Source organism: Toxorhynchites rutilus, chromosome 1 (genome assembly GCF_029784135.1).
Source record: "Toxorhynchites rutilus septentrionalis strain SRP chromosome 1, ASM2978413v1, whole genome shotgun sequence".
NCBI classification, from domain to species: Eukaryota; Metazoa; Arthropoda; class Insecta; order Diptera; family Culicidae; genus Toxorhynchites; species Toxorhynchites rutilus.
In genome coordinates this window covers 63,088,159-63,113,219 of record NC_073744.1, presented here as the reverse complement: position 1 = coordinate 63,113,219, position 25,061 = coordinate 63,088,159, and the positions used below count along the sequence as shown (strand labels likewise).

General features: G+C 40.2%; 1 protein-coding gene across 5 annotated transcripts in view; it reads left to right on the top strand.

Annotated features, from left to right (window-relative positions):
- Nucleotides 1-284: 284 nt before the first annotated feature.
- The window catches only part of LOC129769161 (yemanuclein), a 28,621-nt gene continuing 3,844 nt past the window's right edge, over nucleotides 285-25,061 (top strand). For 4 of the 5 annotated variants that reach the window (XR_008741827.1, XM_055771263.1, XM_055771253.1 and 1 more), the window contains exons 1-3: nucleotides 285-909; nucleotides 10,884-13,511; nucleotides 13,580-13,742. Coding sequence is in view for 3 of the 5 variants with exons in the window: in XM_055771263.1 (XP_055627238.1) it covers nucleotides 634-909; nucleotides 10,884-13,511; nucleotides 13,580-13,742 (3,067 nt within the window). In the remaining 2 variants the exon portion in view is untranslated. Of the gene's footprint in view, nucleotides 910-10,883; nucleotides 13,512-13,579; nucleotides 13,743-13,830; nucleotides 13,972-25,061 lie in introns of all 5 variants that reach the window. The other variant, XR_008741830.1, reaches the window with a different exon arrangement.

Genomic DNA, 25,061 nt, shown 5'->3' with positions numbered 1-25,061 from the left:
TCGACACTAACCACTGTCAGTGCGGATTTACCTCTGTCCAATTAGATGTAAACATGTCCAATTAAACATGTCGCATTACAGGTATGTCCAATTAAAAAAATGTCACATTAAATGTAAATTACTGTATATCATAAACTTAAAATTACTCATACCATCAAGTTCCACTAAACGCACCAATATCCTAATTCTCTTGCCAACCACTCGCCCTTTGGACAAAAACACATCCCAGCGATGACAGACGTCATGTGCGAACACCTGTCAAGGGAAGCGGTCCAAATCTGTCGGCGAGAGGGAGAGGCCCGCAGCTATACGTCAAAATCGAGTGTGTAAATTTTCTTTCCCCCAAAACGCAGAGTTTTAATATTCGCGAGCGTACTTTTGTAATTCACAATGTATATATTTCATGTTTCTTCTGCCTAATTCGCTGCCCGTGTTGAATTTAGTTTCCCAGTGCATTAGTGCTGCCTTTTGCGAGTTAGAAATATTGTTTTCGCTAGTGCCCCGAACTCCACACGCAAAAGTGAGAGTGAATTCGCAGGAATTCGAATGTCGGTGCGTTCGTCCACTTTTGGCTGCTTTGGCTGAAAAGCGGTCCTTGCTTCGTGCGAAGAGCGAACGGCAAGAAGAACGAATATGTCGGAAATGAAACGTGTGACACTGACAACGATTGGTGATGTGGTAAAGAAGAGTCCTTTTGGCGGCAGTGGAGCGGACCAAAACACGGAGAATTTCTTCTCGGGAGCCATCGCCGGTGGAAGTGCAGCCGCGTCGACGGGATCCGGTCCGAAGGGTGGCAACAGTAGTTCTGGAAAGGAGCGAAAAACCGTACGACTAGAGCTGGAACTGTTTGAACCAACGACGAAAAGCTTCCCCGAGTTTAACTACTCCAAGCTCGTACGCGAGGAGCAGGTGAGCGAGAGAGCGATAGAGAAGTGGCAGTATGAATGGGTGAATGGCGGGAACGGTTCGCCCGGGGGGTGGTTTAATAGTTTTGGGCGATGTGAGTTTGATGTAAACAAACGCGTATGGTTAGTTTCGCAACGTTTCGAACAGAAGCGGGATTGGCTGAAATAGTGAAGTTCAACGCATGATAATTACGATTAACATAGTCAATCCTCATCAATATTCAACGAGTTCATTTAAATTGCATCGCCCCTCGCCGCGAGTTTGTTCTTTTCTCCCACTTGCAGCGGAAACCTAATGCAACCATTTGAACAGTCAAATAAGTATTCCAGTAAAACATTGCTCGGGGTAACTGTGGGGCAAAACACTAGCGCTATGCCTTCGCTGCTGCAGCCATATCTAGCAACGTCTACGTGGCTCTGGATCCAAGTCAATCCATCCAACCGCCTCATTGAATGGTTCAGATTTATGAGTCGTCATCAAACCCAAATTTGAAGAAGCATTCGCAAAGAATACCTCTGACGAGAAGCGGAGGAAAATTATCGTGAATGTGTGATTTTTTGTTTTTCAATTCACGATTTGGATTACCGGCCATTTTCGGAATAACATTTTTTTGTTTTTTTTTACCTCTGTCCTCTTTGTCCTTGTTTTTTTTTTTGAGTGTGATAGGGACAATCTGTATGAACGACCGCGGCTACTAGTACCTACTGCTAAGAACGGACGAACAAGGACGACCAAATTTGTCTCACGGTTAACACCAGCGTGGGGATGATTCCCCAGTTGCGTTTCGAGTCGCGATTTTTCCTCTTCTGCTTTTCGTTCTGAGTATTTTCGTTTCTCGCCTACGCGTGCCTTCCATTGTGCTTCGCTTTATTTGTTATGGGGAAATGACGTGAACACGTGAAAGGTACAGTGCATTACGGTGATATGAACGGGAATGGGGGGGTCAATCCGAGAGTGCAATTCTTCGTGTTCTGTTCATGCGATGCTTGTCGCGTGCGGATAGAGCAGCGCGAGCATCTGTTTGCTTTTATGCGCTGGCAAATACAGAAGCAGAGGCTGTTTGATGTTATTAGGTGATTTAATTGATTATTGATTAACCAGCTTCTTCGCGCAAGACTATGTCATTTGATTTTTTTTTATGTACGCCATTAGAAAGCAAAGTTTAAATTACAGTCTGCTTTCGTTTGAACCTGAGACGAGACATGACAATTAGAGATGTGCCATCCGCTCATGAGCTGTTCCGAAGAATCGACTCTTTGAAGTGAGTTGACGCGGAACAGCTCGCAAAAAAAATCAAACAGCTCTTCAGCTCACTTTGATGATGATGAAGGAGAGAAAAGAGCTGTAGAATTGAAGAGAGTGTGTGAGCTGTAAGATTCAAATGAACTGACCGTCTCTCGCTCCTCGTGTTAAGACATCAGTTTAGTTTCATTTGTCCCTCGTCTTTTCAACTGTTATATTCGCGTTGACGGCATTGAGCTTTGTTTACCAGTTTAGGGGGCGCCAAAAATAATAATTGGCTCTCAGGCAGAATGAACACGTTTTTAAAATTCAAATTATTAATGAAAATTAACTTCTGTGTATCAAATGAGTATTCTATTTCAATGAAAAACACTTTGTTTGCAGGCGGTGCAAAAATCTCATAAGATTTTTTTTTTTTTTTGAAGAAAACTTTCTATTGTAATGTAAAGCCTCAGTAAAAATGTCGGAAATGTTGTACTCGCCGAGTCTGTTGTAAATAATAGTCTGGAATACGTGTTTCAAGTAATTAATAATATGGTGTGAAAAATTTCATTTGAATTTTAACATTTTCAAACTGGCTTCGTGGCTATCGAGTTTGGGACCCAAATTGAAAGTCGGCACTGACAACTGAGCTGAAGAGCTGTTCATAAAGAACAGCTCATTTAGATGAGCTGATATGATCAGAGCTGTTCATCATGATGAGCTGATTTGCACACCTCTAATGACAATAGGGGATCGATTCGGCCGATCCCGGACCCTCGACCACTGACAACTCGGCTTCTGATTGGTTGATGAGGAAAATAATTGACAAAGATAAATACACAAGAATGGGAATTCCAACTTTTTTACAGTGTTCCCATAATTATTTAAAATTGAATAATAGTTGCAATCACATTTCAATTTAGTAAAAATTTATATTATAGATTATGTGTATATTGTTTCTTTTACGTCCTCTTTTCTGTTCTTCGAAGGAAGGGAAGCACAAGTTTCACCCCTACACCTTTTTGTGATTCTCCTCCCACCTAGCAAAGCATAATAGCGGCTAGCAGAGAAGAGCATTCAATTATTTTTCATCAACCGTAAAGCAGTTAACAGTCAAATTAGAAAAAATACATACAAAAAAACCTGAATAAACGCTATGTTATAATAAGGAAATGTATAATACTATCAATATTCCAGTACCATTAGTATTTCAATGATATCAGAATTGAATTATAGGGCCTTCTTCCCGTATACACTTCACGGTGAAAACGAAATGAAGTGTATCCTCAATGAAAACGGTACGGTGTCGACATCTGGATACAAAATAAGTTTTTTACAAGGCTTACTACACTATCAGAATAGCCGACCAGAAGGCAGTTTTAAAATGCTAAAATCTGAATCATTTTTTTATTTGGCTTTTTGTCAGTGAAGATAATCTATACATTGAAGAACTTTTCGTTATGGTATATAGCAAAATGTATTCTTTTGGAAACATTCTTTATCACAACATACCATGTCCCAAGGTTTATGTGAGCTTTGGCAAAACTCAGACGTCTTCCGATGTGAGGTGGTGTAAGATGAGAAGCTTTAACCTTCTAAGCCCTTTGTATGTGAGGATTTTCTACCAAAACTTGACGAGACGTGTTGCGATTGCCAGACGACAGTCGTCCACACTTGTCGGTACCACTAGGACACACGAAATGAACAGATACGTGATCCGCGTCTATTACATCTGCAGTACTTTGGGTACGAACGAGCGATCGCCCTCGAATACTAACAATTTCGAGGAGGCGTATCCAGAGTTCGTCGGGAGGCTTGACCAAAACGCGATGAATGCGAGGCGTAGAGCGATTGTACGTAACAATATGCTCTCTCAAACGCAAATTGATGAGATCAAGCAGCATGGGTAGAGAGAGAGTTAAGCTTCAGAACAAACAGAGCAAATGATGTGTCGAGACAAAGTTCAGTACGACTGAGCCATTCATTCGCGAATGAGGCACGTGAATCAGCACCAGTGGAGGTCACAGTACAATAACCCCCTGAGCCGGAAGACCCACAGCCAGATCAACAGCTATTACGCGATCTGGTCTTCCATTGTGACGAGTCGATCTCACAGTTCCACGACACGGATACTTCGTCACGTCCCAGGATCCCGAAGTTGCCACAGGCTGACAAGAATGAGTATGGACAATTGTGTTCAACGTCTTTTGCCAAAATAATATTATCTGCATATCAAAGAAAATATCAAAGATTGGACAATTTTTCGTCGGATTTTATCGCTCAGTCGAGGAAGGAGCTTCCAAATTTGACCTTGTTTGTGAAAAAAATTCCGATTCTATCTCATGGCAATGCATCATTAGATAGACGATTTTCTATCAATGAAAAGTGTTTGGTGGTAAAGCGGGAAGCAGAAAAAGAAGCGAAGGAACTTGAGGTTTAAAAAATGAAGATGTTGGCTGACGCTCAGAGAGATGCAGGCTTGATGCAAGAGAAAATTGAAATGCTCAAAAGGTGTTGAAAGTTCAACTGGATTTGTAATAACGCTTCATAACCATAATACCATTAGTTCTAATGGTTTTCTTGTGGCATCCAATAGAAGCATTCGTAACTTTGAAAAAAAATATAGTTGATAGTTAAAAGGTAGATCCAGTATACGGGTCGAAAGTCCTTAAAGTAAATCAGGCATTATGGATTTTGGTTCAACTCAGGAACTGATCATAGAGGGTATCCGGGACATGCTCGAAATATGTTTGGATGTGATCAATGAGGCTCTGGTCAGTTATTCTAATAAATGAAGTTTTTGATTTATTAGTAAGTAAGTGGGGTGGATCTGATACGTTTTAAACGGCTTCAGATCCCAGGCACATATATTTCACATTCCTATAACCAAACCCAAAATCTGTTGCTGAGATACATACCGTCCAGTTTTTTGTCACACGCGGAACCTGAAAACAATAAAGTAAAAATATTTTCGCAATTTGGGTTTCAAAAATCAATTTTTAACTAACGACACAATCTAATTTAATTTCCATTTTTGAGAGTCGGGAATTCCGTGAAATCATGCGGGAATTCAAAATAAAATAAATGGAATGGTCACCCTGAGAGAGTTATTTAAAAAATTTCGATGCATACTAAAACAGTGTCTCAGGTGATGAAAAGCGAATTGATTTTTGACGTAGGACTAAGTCTTTGATTGCTATATAGGGGGGTCACTCTACGAAAAATGTAACGAAAATTTAGTTTTCAAATACATTTTACGCAGAATCCTTCTTACGATATATAATATGTTATAATATATATCATTAGACGCCAAGTTTATCCAGTATTTTTTTCATCAGAAACATCAACAGTGGAAATAGTAAAACAAGTGAGCAATTTAATGAATAAAAGAGGAATGTTTTGCAAGCGAATGCAGAAGAAAATCATGTATCATGCATTCTTTCTCTAAACTCGGTTCTCGTGAATGTTGTATGCAACACAAGTTTGTGTGCAATAATTCGTTCTATCAAACAAATTGGACATCCAGTCAATGTGTGGGAATAAGGGTAATGTAGATGGTGGAGTGAGTTAATAAGATGGCCGCAATTCCATTGAAATTCATTGGGCTTTATTCCCGAATACACTTCACGGTGGAAACGAAAATGTATCCGCGACGACAGTGGTACGGTGTCGATATCTGGATACGTAATGAGTTTTCCACTAAAACTTATCATTATGATATAAAATTATATTCGGATACAATTTTTGTAAGACATTATTTTACCACATGAGGAAAACTAATTTGATACGGAGAAGCTAATTTTCATTCATAATTTCTATTTGAAAGGCATTCATTCTGCCTGAAAACCCATCATTATCTTTGACGCTTCACTAACTCGTAAAACGTAGAGAATGACGCGCCGTTCATTTTGGGCCTGATTCTCGAATACACTTCACGGTGGAAACGAAATAAACGGCACGCCATTGAACTACGTTTTACGAGTTAGTGAAGTGTCGAAGATAATGAGTTTTCAGGCAGAATGAGCACTTTTAAAATAAAAAATCATTAATGAAAATTAACTTCTTCGTATCAAACTGGTATTCAATGTGAGTCGAAAACTTTGTTTTCTTCATGTGGTATAATAATCTCATACAAAAATTTTATCTGAAGATAATTTGATATTATAATGACAAGTTTAGTGGGAAACTAATCTCGTATCCAAATGTCGACACCGTACCGTTGTCATCGTGGATACGTTTCATTCCGTTCCCACTTAATCGTAAGTATTTTCAACATTTCTTCATTCTTCTTCTTAGTCAATGTAAGAATGACGATATATATTTTTTGTTTACCGATCCTACCATTCCACCCCATTATGTGTCACACCGATATTCATAAATAATTTTCAGTTAGACAGTTAAACAGTTGAGCTTCTGGCAGCAAAGCTGATTTTTTTTTGTTCGTTGCAACTCGTTTGACGGTTATGAGTACATATAACAAACGGCTCATTTCAGTGCTACCATTCGGAGTTTCAATAGGGTCAAAATAACTGATTTTTGAACAATGAAACGAAATACATAAAAAATAATTGTTCCGATTATTTCTCGATCAAAAGAATTGCCAAACAATTGAGTCGGTCTTGTTCATTATAGAACGAAGATAATTTTCAATCAATTTAAGCTTGCCTAAACGTTCGTACGATGCGCAGTCTGTGCCAGGGAGAATAAGGCTTTGATTAACACAGACCCTTTATTCCGCGCTGCGAGGGACTTGAGGTGGCTCAAGTCACGGTGTTCCCGAAAGCGAATTGCTTGACTATAGTTCGTCACTAGGTGAGATTTGAAGTCGTGTCCTCATATGTAATCGACTCGGAGCTAAAAAGTAAGGTGGCTTCCACAATAAAGCAAGAAACTTTGCTATCTCGCGTCATTCGTCGTGCGCAATAAAGTGGCTTATCTAGAACCGCGGTACTCAACATGTCCTTCAGACGGGCGACAAACACGTGTTGGTCATGTTGTCACGGGCCGCAGAAAAAGATACATAAAGAACGGTGGTTTCCAATATTCGACCTAATCACATAACGTTTACCGCTGAAAACAACTAGCCTTACCTTCTTTTACCTTCTTAACATTAGGCTTGAAAGGCGCTGCACTTTGATGACACTTCTAATCCAAAAACAATGTTCGAATTCAGGAAAAAAATAATTGTTCGATCGGAAAAAAGTTACAAATAAGTAATTTATAGTTTATCTATCATCCTGCTAGCGAACAGATGGCAACGGCAGTGAGGTTTTCCTTTTTTGGCTTTTTTAATGCTAGAGGAGAATGAACAGAGAACGTCAGAGAGTCTAAGTGTTTGCCAAATGATCCATTCACTGGAAAAATCGCTTTCGTTCGTTCAAATATGATCATACAGAAATCTTTTCCTCCAGCGGCATTCTTTTGTTGTTACATACTAGAAATCACGACACAAAAGAGAATGAGACAACTCTGCATCGGTTTATATTCTTCTTTGCCCCTAACATATGCATATCGACCTCTCCATGCATCATGGAACAGCAGAATCGTACGGACTACGCGAATGATTCATATTCAGCTAATATAGCAGATCCTGATTTTTAAGTCTCAGAGAGTGCAAACTATATGATTATTTAGCTCGATAGAGGCTAAGGGAATTCGTTGCTCTCCGCAAATGGTGGCCGAATGATGACGTATTTTTTCTTGTATCATTTATTGCTTTGCACTTGTCTGTGCAGTGGATTTCGCTATAGTAGAGCGGGATGATATATGCGGTTCAAACTTGTATGCAGGCTTCGAAAATGGTTTGCGATGTTTGATACAGCTCGAATATGAAAACAACAGTCTTCGTTCCTCTCTTGGTTTAATAATATAGTGTAACAAAAGTCATTAATGTCATTCATACAAGTATCTGAATGATCCTCTCATATTTGGTTATATGTTCGTGAGAGGCTACCCAGCAAATATTAAATCGCATAACAAGCGTATATATAACATCATATGCCCTATATTTTGGTTGGCATATAATGCGCCTAACTGGCATATACATGCAAAAGTGGAGGCCATATACATACATGGCAAATGCTTACCGAATTAGTTTGGATGAATATGCAACTTTGACCGACTATAATAGCAATTATGTTGAAATTAAATTGCGATCTAATATGAATATATTCTTGAATTGTCTACGCACTTTTGACTTTTGCCATACTCATATACGATTTATTGCAGACATAGAAAAAAAAACAAATGGAGCAAAATATTTTCGTAAAATGTTTATTATAGCCTCACGAATCGCCATTTTTATATATGAGTATTTATATTTGTAGAAATAATAATTATTAAATTTACTTGTGTTGGGAGTGGAATATAAATGTTTAAAATGGCACAGATTGATGTTTGGTGAAAACTGATCCGATGTGGGTTCGAACTCCTGTCATCTGAATTATCATCTTAATCTGAAATTTAATTCAACAGCGGTTAAAACTCATACATATGATTCGATATGATATAACCTAATACATTCTATGCAGTAGGATCAGTCATTCCTGGTTTCCGAGCCATATAAGAGCCACATTTTTCAAATTTAATTATTTTATTCTTCCGTATGTGTTCAGACATTGCTGTTATGAAATGAAACTTGTCAATGTTAAAGCATTTCATTGACATTTCAATATGATGTAATATGTTCTTTATTAGGAGCTAATATGATTTACTGTTTCATGATTTTCTTCAGCATGCAACACGATTTACTGCAGTACTAAATCGATTTAAATTATACGCTTATACGACACACAAACTGCATCAGCGTAATATACGCATATGATGCGAATTAAATATATTTTATGACAATGTACATAATAAAACTGATGTTTATTATACCGAATTGCGACTCAATTTTATAATGATATATAAAATCAAGTTTTTACATTTTATGCGATTTCAAATATACCCGATACATACTTTGATTGATTATATGCGATTATGATTTATTCTGATTTCTTGTAAGACTTAGCACGTGCAAAATTATACGATTTATTGATTGCTGGGTACTTGCATTACACATTGTGTATCATTCGATTTTGATCGAAATCCAAACACTGCTAAGTAAGCTATAATTCAAAACACTATTATCATTACGCAAATAAATCCGAGCACGCTCATAAACTCTTCAGTCAAAAGTTTTGAAGCCCTGAAAGGGACCGATGGTTTTGCGTGGTTTTGTGGAAGCAGTTAAAGAGGTGTGATTCATGATTCGTTGTTGTTCTCGCGAGAACAATATACGAGATTTGTGTTTTTATTGACAAACGTAGCGCACTCAGGATGCATCGCGAATATTCTTTCCGTGCTAGACACAGTGCGGTTCGAGACGATCACCATTTGTGTCCTCACCACCGTTATCTATTTGATAACGTACAAAATCAACAATTCGTACGTTTGATTCAATCATACACCACCAATCTCCACACAGCGGTATGGAAAAAGACGCAACACGTCCTATTTAATATTTCTCTTCTGATTTGCTTCTGCCTGTCAGTGCAAGCTCTTCACTATGCTGGCTTCACGTATATTTTGAGAATGTATTCTGAGGCGAAAGATTTGGCACATCCGATCAGCACGGTAGCAAAATAGAACTGAGGTAGACCAGGGCGAAGACAATATTTATAGTGCTTTCGGCATGCATCAACCGTCTTTGGACTTTCAAGCTTATTTATATTTTTTTGTGATTCCAATAGTTTACTCTCAAAGCAGTTTTTGAGCTATGATGTGGTACAAATATCCAGAAACACTCTCCACCAGACGGCATGAAAATCGACGCGGTGCATTCACCGAAATAAATTGCAATTGTTTGCAATATCTATCTTCCATTTTTCCTTTGTATCGAGCAGTTGTGCCTGACATCAGCATAGATAAAGACTGTTCCACTAGCTGGAGCGAGACTGTGACTTAAATAATTATGATCACGGTTTTAATTTATTTTCTATTTCTTGGTCACTACGTGCCCAAAAGAACTGTTTTTGTATCAACTAACGTTATTTTTATAAGTACTTAGTTGAGATTACTTATGCCAAATGACACACCTTGATTGTATTCGGGGTGGCGAGCTTTAGAATACGCGCGAACTAATGCAGGTCAGAAGAGCTTTCTTTGACACCAAAGTCCCGGCCATAGTGGAAATTGAATCCAAACGCCCGGCATTATAATGTGTGCACTGCTGTAAACTATAAATTTTATTAAAATTAATTTGTGCACTGATATAAAACATCGCATAGCATGGTGAGGAGCCCAGGCGTTCGTAGTGGAAAAATCTACAGGTCAATACCCGTTAGTGTGTGATGTTGGGTGTTTCAATTTTGCGAAAACAGAAGAGAGGTAATTGGTTTCATGTACGGACAGACGCAACTACTCATGTATTTGGATTTGGATGGATGGATTTGTTTTTACTCAATTAAAAGATGAAATAATATACGGAGACATGAATCACTATTGAAAATTGTTGGATTTTGGCGCCCCAAAGAGTCTGCGCCCCCGGCAAATGACGGGTTTGCCACCTGCACACTACGCTGCTGTTCAGTGGTACCAAATATTTGAACTAACGATTTGATTCTTAAATTGCTATGGTGTTTGTTCTCACTGACAATAAAGTCCTATGTTAACGATGCGGTCGTGTCTTTGAACACTACCCTCTAATTTTTGTCCCCCTTTAACATGTATCATCAAATCGCTAATCAATTCGCTTCCCGTTGCACTTGCAGAAACGCCAGCGCAAGCTCGAGAAGAAAACCCCAACCTCCAACGGGTTCCTGTCCGATGCCGACGGAGATGACGACGTGGCCCGGATCGCGAGGGAACTGGAAAAGAAGTACGGCTCGGGCACGGCGTACAGCAGCACCGGTAAATTCGCCAAACCCTCCCAGCTCGATTACTGCGACCGGGGGGCCGGGTACGACGAGGAGGACTCCTTCATCGACAACACGGAGGCCTACGACGAGCTGATTCCCCAAGAGGTGGAGACGGTCGGCGGGGGCTTCTACATTAATTCGGGCCAGCTGGAGTTCAAAACGCTTTCGAACTTCGAGCGGCCCGAGGATGCGCTGCGGATGCCCAAGCCGAAGAAGAGGGTGCTCTCGAGTTCGAGCGACAGCAGCGAACCGGAGGAGGAGGAGAGCAAATCGAAGGCGAAGAAGAAAGACGAGTTGGCCGGCAGTACGGGTACGAGTGAGGCTGAAAGTGCTGCCGGGAAGGGTGGTAGCAAGGTTGGGCGCAAGCGACTGAACGGACATGTCGAAAAGAAGCAGAAGGTTGGGGACGAAAAGAAGAACGCGAAATCAATGACCCATAAGGAAGGAAAAAAGAAGAAGGAACCGAAGGATATGAACAGCGCAGTTGTTGCGGCTGCCGGTGTAGGTGGAAAGGAAATGAAGGTTATCAAGACTACAACAGTGAAGGATATGTTGCGAGCGAAACGAGATAGTCTGAGGAAAATGGAACAGGAGAAGAAAGGCAGGAGCAGCGGAACGGCGTCGAGTTCCGAAGCCGAAGAAGACAACGAGGAGGGCGGTGAAGATGACGGAGACGAGGATGAGAGTGATTCTAGTGATAGTGGTTCCAGTGAAAGCGGTTCAGATGAGTCGGATAGCGAGAGTGCTACGGCCAGTGAAACGGACACAAAAGTCAATGGAGAAACGGAAGCGAAAAAGGTGCTGGATGCTGTAAAACTGCCAGATAATCTTCCAGATCACTTGCTGCAGGATTTGACTAGCCTTAAGGAAATCGCGAAGAATGTTAATGGTAAACTGAACTATTTCGACATGAAGGTGGCGGATCTGTTGCTACAGATCGATGTCAGCTCTCGTATGTGCGGAGGCAATGCTCGAAATAGTATATACAAACATTTGGAAGCTCACTTGCAAGTCAGCAGGCAAACTCTTATGGTAAAAATAAAGAAGATTCGAATACGCAAGGAGGAGAACAAGGTGAAGAAAGCCCTCGAAAAGCTGGAAGATGCGGTTTCGGAAATGATGCCAAGAGTAATTACAAACTACGAAATGGAGAAGCAGAAGTCAAGCGAGCTTCGCAATTTGCTACTGGCAGCTGGTGATGGCACCGAAAAGCCCGACGTCAAAACTCCAAAGAAGAAATTCCCTTGGAATGAGCAGGTTCGAGGTTTGTTGTACGATGTTGCTAACATTCGGAAGCAATCCTTCCACATCTTACGGCCTAGAAAGGAAACCGAAGAGGAATACATTCACAGCTACCTGAAGAAATATGTTGTTCCGCTTTGGCCGAGTGGATGGATAAAATTCGAAGACCTTCAGAAGGAACTCGACCGTCGGAAAAAGACAACCAGTAAGTCAGCAAACGGCAAGGAAATCAAAAAAGCCGTCCAATTGCCCCCATCGACGACATCATCGGATCAGACACAAACACTCGCCAATGGTCCAACTAGTAAACAGGAAACAGTATTACCTCCCTCCACTGCTGCCGGATCTAGCAAAACCGAGGAGAGAAAGATGGTGAGGGCTCCGCCACAATCATCGCCGGCGATAACTGTAAATACCTCGCAACCGCCACCCAGCACCTCTCCCGCTGCCACCAAGAAGACTTACAATCACAGCATAATAAATATCATAAGCTCACCGCCAAGCAAAAGTTCCTCACATTCCAGTAATGTTCTGCTGCAGCAACCACCACGACCTCAATCACAGCCACATCGGCCCGCTGCTGGGGCTACCTTTGATGAGGAGTTCTTGCAGACGCACGTCATCAATTTGGAAACGGCTCACAACTCGACCAAGAAGTCTCCGCCAATCACTTCCACCTCCTCCACTCTGGAATACCTCCCGAAAGACCTCAGAATTAATTCGCCAGCCCTATCGTCTGCCTCTTCCACGTCTTCTTCCCGGAGGCCATCGTCGTATCAGGAACAACCACCAGTTGCCCACAGTACCCCACCGAACGCTCACGCTTCTTCTAGTCGCAAAAACCGCAACAAAAGTCGCGATGAGGACAGTGATAGCAGTATCGAAATCATTGGGGAATACAGCGTGGCCGAGAAGAGTGCGGATCCGCTTAACTTGGCGCTTCCAACCCTTAACAAAGACAAATACAAGAAAATAGGCAATAGTAGCAAAGCCAAACATGGAAGTGGTTCCAGTAGTTCTCCGGGAATCGGGAGTGCTGGGGTGAGTATCAATAACAACATGGATAAGGCGAAGTTTAGTGCAGCTGCTGCGGCGGTGTCCGCCGGTGGATTCGCTCTGCCTTCCATGGCAGCGTTGGTGCAGGATATGAAAAAGAACCCTAACGTAGTGCCACGAATGGCATCCGCCCCCGGTGAGCTGGACGTCATACGTATAATGAAGGAACTCCAAGAACTGCAGGTGGGTACATCAGTGATGATGACACGCGCTTGATTTGGAACTGAAACCACAAATCTAACTTGTTACAGGCAATTCAAATGAGTTCCATCAACAAAGCGGCGGCCGCACAAAAGAGCGACGGACCGAAAATGATTCATACCTCCTCAACGGGGGCAAAGAAGATGGACCTCTCTAAACACCAGGGTCAGTCTGCGACTGCCCCGCAACATCAACAACAATCATCACACCACAGTATGTATTCAAACGATTAGTGTTCACCGCTCATAAGAAATATCATTTTTCCCAAATACTCACATCGGGATGTTATATTTCGCTGTAGTTCAACTTGCGCAGCTAGCACAGTTTCTGCCGAGATCATAGAACCTGTACGAAGTCAGATCATACAAACACTGCCAATACGGTTCCCGCCAACCAAGAAACCAACCGGTCGATGACTTTGGTGTCGATCGATTACAGCGCGGTACATTTCATTCATTAGATTTTATGCATGTTTACATAATTTCCCCATTAGTCCCTGCATAAAGTTCCGATTTTGATTGGCGTGAACTGTAGAATTAGACTGCGTGGGATGCACTCAAATTTGATATCATGATTTTCGCTTCTTCAAGTTTATTTATTTGTTTACTAGCTGACCCGGCAAACTTCGTCCCGTCCAAAATGTTTTTTTTTTGTTATCGATACCTTCAAACCAGTGGCGTAGCGTGACCGGGTGACACCCGGGACGGTTAACTTAGGTGTCACCCCTCAAATCAAACCTTGTTATTAATAGCGAATTCGTTTTTGTTCAGTTTCAACCCCAGTGCCGCACTAACTGCTGTCAAAACGTTTTTTTATTCACTCAGTTGCGCACTCAGTGTCGCACTAGTTCGCCCCGAAAGCTGCTAGTTTCGCACTGAGATGCTTCACGGGTTGGCACTCGGGTTCACCAATACAACTATACTGAACTGTCAAGTTCCGAGTATTGTTTTGGAAAATCTAGAAATGAAGACTATGAAAATGGAAAAGCTACTGCTCTTGCTTTTGTATTATTGGAATCGTAATCCAATTCGGATTCTGATTTTGAAGAGTATATTCGTGTAGACGGCATTAAGCTCCGTGTGCTTCCATTGGGAGGCGAAAATTATTATGGATATTCAGGAGGAATAAACATGCTCTCAAAATCAAAATTATGAATGAAAATTTACTTTAACGTATCGAATATTTATTTTATGTGATGACATAAGAGGGTTTTTTTCCGATATAGCAGAAACATTGAACGAAAACTGTGTCTAACGATGATTTTATATTATAATAGTAATTATTTGTGGAACAAACAGGAAATGCATCGACAAATGGTTAAGTGAGTGTCAGGACTACATGTGTTAGGTAATCAAACAATATGAAGTAAAAAATGTCATTCAAACTTTTATATTTTTACACTGCACTTGGCCCTTCTTATCTGATAGAGAATAATTTACCTCCCAAGCACTAATATCGCCACCAGACGTCGACACTGTACATTTGTCGTCGCAAATATAAACAAATCAGACTATATAACGCACACCAACAAACCACCGCATTCGTGAAACTGAAAAGGTTTTTTTTATTACAGAGTCAGTGTGGCACTGACTCAGTTTTAAAAACGAATTCGCTATAAGACTTTGTTTCGGTTTTTAACCCTTTTCCGTACAACATCGAGTCTGTCGTGGTGTACTTGCATAACATAGGGCGCAGAAACGCAAATACAAGAAAATTGCGTTTCTTGTATGTTATTTCAATTGTTTTGATTTTGTATCCGTGTTTTGATTCTGCAGAGTAGTGAAATAGAGGCAAACTTTAAAGCCTCTTAAAAACAAAGAACTGAACTGAACTGAGTAGAGAAACACTTGATGTGTGAAGTATTAACTCTTTGTGGTCGCTTGTCTGCTCTCAGTCACCATACCTTTTTTACCGTTCTGGTCGTTTGTCTGCTCTCAGCCACCACAGCAAAAAACCATCTTATATTTTACTCAACCAAATATCAGTATATGCTTTTCCTAAACGAAGCTTGATATCTAGTGAACCTGTTCACGGATCAATACGGTGATCCTATGAGTAATAGATAACGGTACTCAATATCAAACAAAGTAGTCACCCACACAAGACAACGCACAGTGCGTCGAATGCATAGGAATGTGGAACAATCATCATAACAGCAGAATCTAGCCATTGTAATACTTCGTGGTGATGGAAAAGATTGTTCATAAGTATCAGAACTACTGTTTGCATAAGTGTCTCAAGTTATTAGGACAATCGCATAAGTGTCTCAAGCGACAAAATATTTTTTCTTCTAAAGCGAAAAGTTCTGATAATCTTGGACCACAGAAATCAGTGGTGCTGATTTTCCTGCGCGAATGGAATGTGACAGCAATGAACTCCTCAAAGTCACATGACTTAGGTCACCGTATCGCCGAAGGCGATTGTCCTTACGTGAGAGGTTCATTTCGGAGTGAGATACCAAATGAATGACAAATGGTGCAGTGTTCATTGAAATATATGCCAAAGCTTGTGTTTTTGCAAAGGCTCTATGCATTCAATGTGTTTTATGAATATATATTTTTTTGATTTTAAAAATTTTCATTCCTTGTTACAAATATGTACAGGGAATAATTTCGTTCATCTTTATAAATTTTTTCCTCTTATTATAATTGATGAGAAATAATATCACTGGGATAAGAAGATAAAAAAAAATACATTTGCAAATCTGTTTTTGCATAGTCCCTTTGCATTAATATGGTTGTATGTTATTTCAATTGTTTTGATTTTGTATCCGTGTTTTGATTCTGCATTCGTGTTTTGATTTAGTGTCTGGTGCTAATTCCGTAATATTTACGCTAAAAGTTTGGTGAAAATGTTTTTAATTTTATAGTCTCCTCACATAAAAGCCATGCAGGTAAGATATATTTATTATCGCATTTAATAAAATTCCAAAAGCTAAATTTTATCCATAGATAATAAGCAGTTTCGCCTTTTGGATAGATGATGACATGCAGCTGAAGAAGATCGCCAACTCAACAAAGAGAATAAGCCAGCAGACAAGAAAATTACCATCTCAAGTTTGCCATGTCCCAGCTGATCACGAAGGATCTTCAGCCTGCCTTCATCGAGCATAACGTACTAAACGTTTTGACGGATTAATAAGCTCCGTTACCGAACAAATCGTTGCCTTGTTTGCAGATTCGAGAATCTATTCTGGAACTTCTTTTCGATGTAAGATTGTCGGAGAGATTGCAGTGTTTAGACTACCATTAAGTAATGTTTGGATTTCAGTTTCCTTGTATTGAAAAGTTCTATCTCAAATAGCCAAGAATTGAAAAGGCCGTGATGTACCTCTACAAGCACCCTCGAGAATCCAAACTAAACCGATAGCGCGCTGGAAAATTGATATCCGAATGGGCTCGACCTATGCAACCTGAGCACCGATTTCAAAGCGATATCACGTGAGGAACGCCAGGAACGAGACTTGCAGCAGATGTCCAAAAAACTCAAAACCTCGCCGGACCCACAGGGTCAGAGCAGTACCAGCAAAAAGGGCTTACCGTTCACCGAGGCTAATGAGTAAGAATTATGATAATAGGAAGCAACTTCTTTATTATAATCAAATTCGTTCATTTTTAGGGGTGTATTACGATCCGGAGGCAAAGGATGGGTACAATGGGCTCGCGTTCCCATGCCTTCGGGTAAGGAGTACATTGTTCGGCCAAAATCAACAAGTGATATTGATATGAGTCGGGTAATTATTTCTACATCTTTGAAGCTGCAGGTCTAGAGAAAAAAGCGATAAAAGTAGAATAATATAAGGATAATAAAATTAGGCTGCAAAAGTGGACTTCGACATTTTTTATATCTCAGAAATTTGAGGTTCCTAGTCACAACAGGATTTTTCTCCATCCTCCTTATCAACTCCTGAAACTGCTTCCGATTTGTCACACGTAACCTGAAATATATAATTCTATCATAAATGGAGACGCAAATCGCACTCATTTTTTGGCTTCCATTGTTCGTACTAGTCGATAACAAAAGAGGATACGACTTCAAAAGTCACAAAATGACAAGTTTTTTGACTGCAATCGCCCACGAGAATTGAGTGAGTGTTCATGAGAGTTCATTCAAGGTAAAAATCTCACCATAGTCGCCTTCGGAAATTGAGTGAGACAATTTTTCCGAGCTGTCACTTCTCATTCGCGCATCAGAATCAGCCCCAGTATTTGAATAACTTCTGGTTTAAATTATGTTGAAGTAGTTGTTTTTAAAAAGACGGGTGGGTAATGTCGGGGACATAACCGGAGTGACGTAGGACTATACAAAGGGGACAGCTTTTGTTAAATATATATTTTAAATATATTGTTTTATTTTCTTCTCCTACGTGAATACCTACTTATCTACCTTAAAAATGGATTAGTTTACTGTTTACTCTTCATGAATATGTTGATGGTTCTGAAAAGAACCTTTGGTGTTGTGTTTTTGTTATCACTCGATATTCCCATCTTGTTCGGTTAAACCTTCCTGTTTAGCTATTGCGTTTGCCACTCGCCACAGCTTTCACAGTTGGAAAATTTCTTCCCATCCAGCTTGTGACATGTTGTTCAGTAAATTACATTTGATGCGACGTGCCGGAGAAACACTTTGCCACTCACTGAAACTAATTGTTGCCTTGATGAGCGCCGAACCGAAGCTGCTCTGTTCTTGATGCGGGTTTTCTGATTGTCGTGAGCAGCTTTGCAAGCCAACTCGAGCACTCCGACGGCCGAAACTCTATAATCGCTGTTAGGTATACTGGTGCTCCGGCACCAATCCTTTCGGCCTAGTTACCCTTGCCGAGCAATCAGTGAATGCGACCAACAGGGAACTAGAGACTTGCACGGTTCGAGTGAGACTTTGCCTTTCCCTTAACTTGTCCTCCTTTGTTACGTCCACGATGCCGATGCCGTACAACCACACGGGTTTACGGTTTGAAAGAAAATAAGATATTTTTTTGGGGTCCGCGTGTTTTATACTCTAGCGGTACACACTCACAGGATAGAGACAAATCGGCAAACACAGCCAGAGGGACGAGTCCAACGAGACGAACGAATGAGCGTTAAAAGGGAGCGATGGCAAAAAAATACATTCATTACGATTTGTTCGCTCGTTGGATTCACATGCAGGCTAAAAAGGGTCCTTTTCAGGATCACAAAATTATCTTCAATCTAAAGAGTTTATTGTTTTGTTATCACTCGATATCCCCATCTTGTTCGGCTAAACCTTGCTGTTTAGCGATTGCATTTGCCACTCGCCACAGCTTTCACAGTTGGAAAATTTCTTCCCATCCAGCTTGTGACATATTTCACAGTAAATTACATTCAATGGCACGTCACATTACCACCACTCAGTATCGGATTGGAGGTAATTTTAACCTGTAATTGAACATTTGCGATGACAGTGGTACAGTGTCGACCTTCAATGTGGGGTCATAATTTGGACCCCGAACTCTATGTTTACAAAAATGTCCAACTAAATATGTCGCATTACTGGTCCGACCAATTAGCTAAATGTCGAGATAGGTGTAAATTACTGTACTTTCAATCTAGAAGCAATTTAAGAATTGGTGAAAATCAATAAGCTCAGAACAACTTCCAAATTTACATACTCATCATATCCTGGCAAACAAATTATGAAAAAATCAATTTGTGTTTTATTATTATTTTGGATATTGTTTTAGAAAGCATTGAACTGTATTTCCTAAACTCTTTTTTGGAAGGTTTAATGGCCCTGAATAGCGCCTTGTTTTATAGAATGGTTCCAATTTAGAAAACTTAGTACTCGTGGTTTTGAGAAAAACCATTTCGAACGCCCTCGATGCCGCCTTGTTCTGGATTTGCCACCAAAGCAGTGTGTATAAAGAACAAACTTTTTTCTTCTGCTACCTGATGCCGTTTTGCGATTGCGTTTGCCACTCGCCACTCGCTGCAACTGCCTGTTGTCTTGATGTCCACCGAACCGAATGTGTTCTGTTCCGAATGCGGGTTTTCTTATCGTCGCGAGCAGCTTTACCAGCTAACTCGATCACTTCGGCGGCCGAAACTATATAACGCCGGCTAGGTGGACTGGTGCACTGGTACTAACGCGCTCGGCCTAGCTACCCTTGCGGGGAACTCCAGATCAACACGGTTCGAGCCGGATTTTGCCTTTCCCTTCACTTTTCCTCCTTTACCATGTCCAGACATGGCTGCTTGGATTGGTTTGTTGATGTGTTGTGATGCGAACCGATGTGGTGTACGGTTTGAATGAGAATGATCGTTACGGCAGCGGAGCGGGGATTTTTAAGCTGACTGGCTGGCTCGAGAATTACTCATGTGTGAGACTGCGACCAATGTTTCGTTCATTTTTTTCTTTTTCCTTTCCAATCGTGGTTCATTCTATTTCGCTGCTGCTCTGGTTGCCCGTTTTGGTCGGTTCGATTTGAGGAGCACAAAATGGACCAATCAAAAATGGGCACATAGTGCATTTTGACAATGCTTGATATTTCATAATTATTCAATTATTTATCTCAAGAAAAATGAAATGTTATTTGTTATGATACATACGTAGCTATATTTCCTATCAATTGAAACAAACACCTTTGCGATCTATTAAGAAATGCTCGAGTTATAAGCGTTCCAAATCTTGCATTTTTTCCTACTTGTTCAGTGCCTAGATTTCCATTTCACCCCCTATATCTTCCGGTTAGACGTAGTCCTACGTCAAAAGCAAAATAATTTTTTGCAAGTGTATTATGTAATCTGAATAATTTAATGTAAAAAAACCTTTGTTTGTTAAAAGAGAAAAGTGCTGATACACACTGCTGGCATTAATTAAACATTTATTACATCAATGGTGAAAGTGTCTCATATTCAACGGATAATAAAACTAAAATTATGTGTTGATTATACTTCATATGATTTACTCTAGGAAAGGAATAAAGCGAAGTGTTCGGGAATTTCGATTATTGTTTAAGATACGAAGATGTATTTTTCATTTTTTGAGTGCTCGAATAATGATTATTACGCTGTTGACAGCTGGATGCGTGGTTACTGTCTGAAAATCGGTACCTTGTTGGTGGTATCGGTTCTGAAGCAACGGGGTGTCGCAGAACGAATTACGATGAATGTTTTGAAACTGTAGGATAATACCTAAAGGGTTACATAGGGATTTTTGGAAAAATTGCTAAAATGGCGGACATTTTTGTTAAAAATTAGTTATTTTTCATGAAAAATCGCTGTTTAGAAGCTCATAAAAAATCGAAAAAATGAGATATCAAATGAAAGGTCTTGACTAGTAGAATACAACCTTTTATGAAAAATGCAAATCCAAAATGGCGGATTACATATTTTTTCAGAATTTTAAAGGTATATTCTACTGTCATTATAAAACTGCGTATTTCATGATTTTGAAAAATTCAATTTGGCCACCGCTAAAAAATGGCTGAATGGCTTGACTTGGAGTGTATTCTATGAACAACATAAATTCAAAATGGTCGACTATGTATTTTTTGCAATTCTCTCAATATTGGTATAAAATGAAATGATATGACTAATAGAATAAAGGGTGTGTCACATCAAATTGCATCACGGAAAAAACGCTGTAGAAATTTAATTTTTAGGAATTATATCTTCAGCTTTCGCTTATAATCAGATAAGAGTGTATAGATCACGTTGGCCATGCTTCACTGTCAATTTTTCGTAAATTTGGAAAAATGTCGTCGAACGAAAAAGAGCGTCGTGAATTAATCCTATGCACTCATTTCGAGAATCCGGAGTTGTCACATCGGGACATCGGTAAGATGCTGGGAATCGTCCAATCCACGGTCAGCAGAGTACTAAAACGATACTTCGAGAACCTAACCATCGACCGGAAGGTGAAGAACGGCAAAAATGGATGCTCCGTCAGTGAAAAAGATCACAAGCGCGTAGTTAAGCAGTTTAGACGTGATCCGAGAAGTTCGGTCCGGGATGTCGCCAATTAGCTGAATTTGGCAAGTTCATTCGTCCAGCGGACCAAGCAGCGGGAGGGCCTGCGTACATACAAGGTTCAGAAGGCTCCTAACCGCGACGAAAGGCAAAACATGGTGGGGAAGACGCGAGCCCGGAAGCTGTACACCGAAATGCTGACGAAGCCGCATTGCCTGGTAATGGACGACGAAACCTACGTCAAAGCGGACTTTCGTCAGCTGCCGGGCCTGTTGTTCTTCTCCGCAGAGGACAAATTCAGCGTTCCGGAGGAGATTCGCAAGCAGAAACTATCCATGTTTGCCAAAAAGTACATGGTGTGGCAAGCGATCTGCTCTTGCGGAAAGCGGAGCGCCCCCTTCGTGATGACCGGCACGGTAAACGGGCAGGTTTACCTTAAGAAGTGCCTACAGAAGCGCTTACTACCACTATTGAAGCAGCACGAGGGCCCGACCATCTTCTGGCCGGATCCCGCTTCGTGCCACTATTCAAAGGACGTGTTGGTGTGGTACGAAGCCAACGGGGTCACCTTCGTGCCAAAGGAAATGAACCCGCCCAACGCGCCGGAGCTTCGCCCAATAGAGAAATATTGGGCGATTATGAAGCAGGCCCTCCGGAAGAACCCAAAAGTTGTCAAATCGGAGGCGGACTTCAAGAGAAAATGGATTTCTGTTCAAAAAAAACTACAACCTGACGTTGTACAGAACCTTATGGACGGGGTAAAGAGGAAGGTGCGAGCATACGGGCTTGGGCTCGAAGTATGAATAAAAAGAAAATGCCAAAAGTTGTTTAATAGTTTTTATTTTAATGTATAGCAGACGTAAGCGACAAAATGAACGAAATCGACTTTTTCGCCGCTTAGCATTCTACACAATGTAATACGTTTGCTCAACATGCAAACAAACATTTTTTGTTCGAAAACATTTGAGCAATTTTGAAAAAACGTTCCCGAAAAATCACTGTTTGTCCGCATAACAGACGTAGTTCCATACAGCTTTCATACATCGTTCGAAAATCAACAATTGTCAGTATTATGGGCTATAAGCTAAATCTACATTTGAATCACATTCTTTGTAGAGTCCAAACATGCCTGTCACGATAGTGTCTAATTACTTAGTGTTTCCTAATACATGAATCGGTATTTCCTAATACATGATGACGATCCATGTTGGAAATCAAGAAATCAATGATGGAATGTACTCCAGAACGAGGAATGCAAGTGGGGGTGACCGGACTAAGAATCCTGTAGTCCCACACTTTTTAAAAATAGTCATCTCTAATTTCAAAAAGTTACCTCATAAAAATGTTCTCCACCTCGAAAAAACACCTTATGCCAGATATTAGCTCAATCGGACTTAAGGGAGAGTGGCGCAAAGGGGTCAAAGTTTGAGTTTTTTGAAAATCGAAATGTTGATGCCAAATGTCTTAAAATTGCATGAAACGTCGAGATCTAGTGTCATCCCGAAAAAAAATTCTGTCAAAAATCGACACTCTGGGACTTAGTTTTTCATCGGAATACGACATATGAGGGGCTTAGAATGAAAGGGGTGTAAGTGATTTGATCGATTTCTCTACATCGACTCTCTCTTTTGGTCATAGCTTAGCCTCAAATACATTCCCAGCTGTATTTGACAATGTGGAAGATAGGTCAGAACCTCACCTATCAGATTCTATAGCAAACTTTAATTGGAACGTTTTTGCAATTGAGTTATTAACTAAAGAAAAAGTTGATGAAGAGAAATCGATTAAGTCACTTACACCCCTTGCATTCTAAGCCCCTCATATGGTTTTGGGTACCAATAGAAATTGTTATCTCGATTTTTCATTCGGAAGTTGCTGCGAAATGTTGATTTGCACGATAATATACCCTTTGCAAAATATTTGCTTTTTCGAACTTCATTTATTTATTAGTGTCACAGACGTAAAAATTTGAGTTTTTTTGAAAAACGAACGATCACCGAAAATCGGGGTTCTAAAAAAAATGGTTAGTGCCAAATGTCTTAAAATTGCATTACTCGTCGAGATGTACTGTTATCTCGAAAAAAAAAATGGTAAAAAAAATTTTTTTTTGCGCTTGGTGGTTTTTTTGTCTGAAAAGTCGAAAAAAATTTTCAGATAACTGTAAATCTCGATGTGTCATGCAATTTTAAGACATTTGGCATCATAAAAACTTTTTGAAAACCCCGATTTCCGGTGATTTTTCGGTTTTCAAAAAACTAAAATTTTAACGTCTGCAACACTAATTAATGAAATCCGAATGAGCTAATACTTTGCATAGGGTATATTATCGTGCAAATCAACATTTCGCAACAAGTTCCGAATGAAAAATCGAGATAATTATTTTTATTGGTAGCCAAAACCATATGTTTCGTTTCGTATTTCGAAAAAAAGTCCCAGAGTGTCGATTTTTGACAGAATTTTTTTTTCGAGATAACACTAGATCTCGACGTTTCATGCAATTTTAATACATTTGGCATCAAACATTTTTTTCCGAAAACCCCGATTTCCTTTACTCTTGGGTGATTTTTCGATTTTCAAAAAACTCAAACTTTGACCGCCCACACTGTAGATAATCATTTTGATTCCTCCTTTGGTATCCCCAGGATTGATGTTGAGCATTAATATCTCCGCCGATGACGTATTTCGACTTTCTTCGTGTCAGGTTGATGATATCGTTTTTGAAATGGAACGCCGGGTCATTTTTGGCTGATGTCTGTTTGGGATGGTAGACCGCAATCACGATAATCGGCCCAACCGATGTTGTGATTTCTGCCCCTATGGCTTCGATGATGTTGAGTTTCAAGCACGGTAAAATTCGATATCTGATGTTATTCCTGATGTCTAACGCAACACCTGCTCCACCAGAACCAGTACGATCCATTCTCAATAGACGATAATTCTTCTTTCTTCTTTTTCTTGTCGCGTGTGCCAAAATGTAAACTAACTCCAGAACGGATCTCTTCATTAGCTTTCTCTTCCGATAGCCATGGCCTTGTAGACAAATTTCGCACCAGTCTTGCCACATCGTTTAATAAACGAGGTTCCATTCCACACTGCTGATCATCGAACATAGGAAGTGCTTCTACTACTGAGTTAATATCAAAAGAGAATATTGTTGAAGAGAGTCGGTCGATGCGGATGGGTCCTTTCCTGAAGTTACGCGAGAATTCATACATAGTGAATCGTTGATTGTTTTTCCCGCGTCGTTATCGTTAACCGTGAGTCATAAATCGTAGATCGCGAATCGTAGAGGGTAGGCTGTTAATCATGAACAGTGGATTTTTGTATGTAGTAGATCATGTAGAAGTAAAGCTAACGCGTATTTCAAATATTTTTATTTATTTAACATTTAAAACACTTAAATAAAACTCTTAAATTTTTTATTTCTTCAATCATTATATTATCAAATTCTTCCCACCATCGTGAATGAATTCGACAAAGAGTACACGCGATGAATTATCAGTCTTCAGAAAACAAACTCAGCGTTGTGCTTGAGTTTAATTTTCATCAGCGCGCGCTCAAAGAACACTTGTATTCTCTCTTGGTGCGAAGCGCCCAACATTCA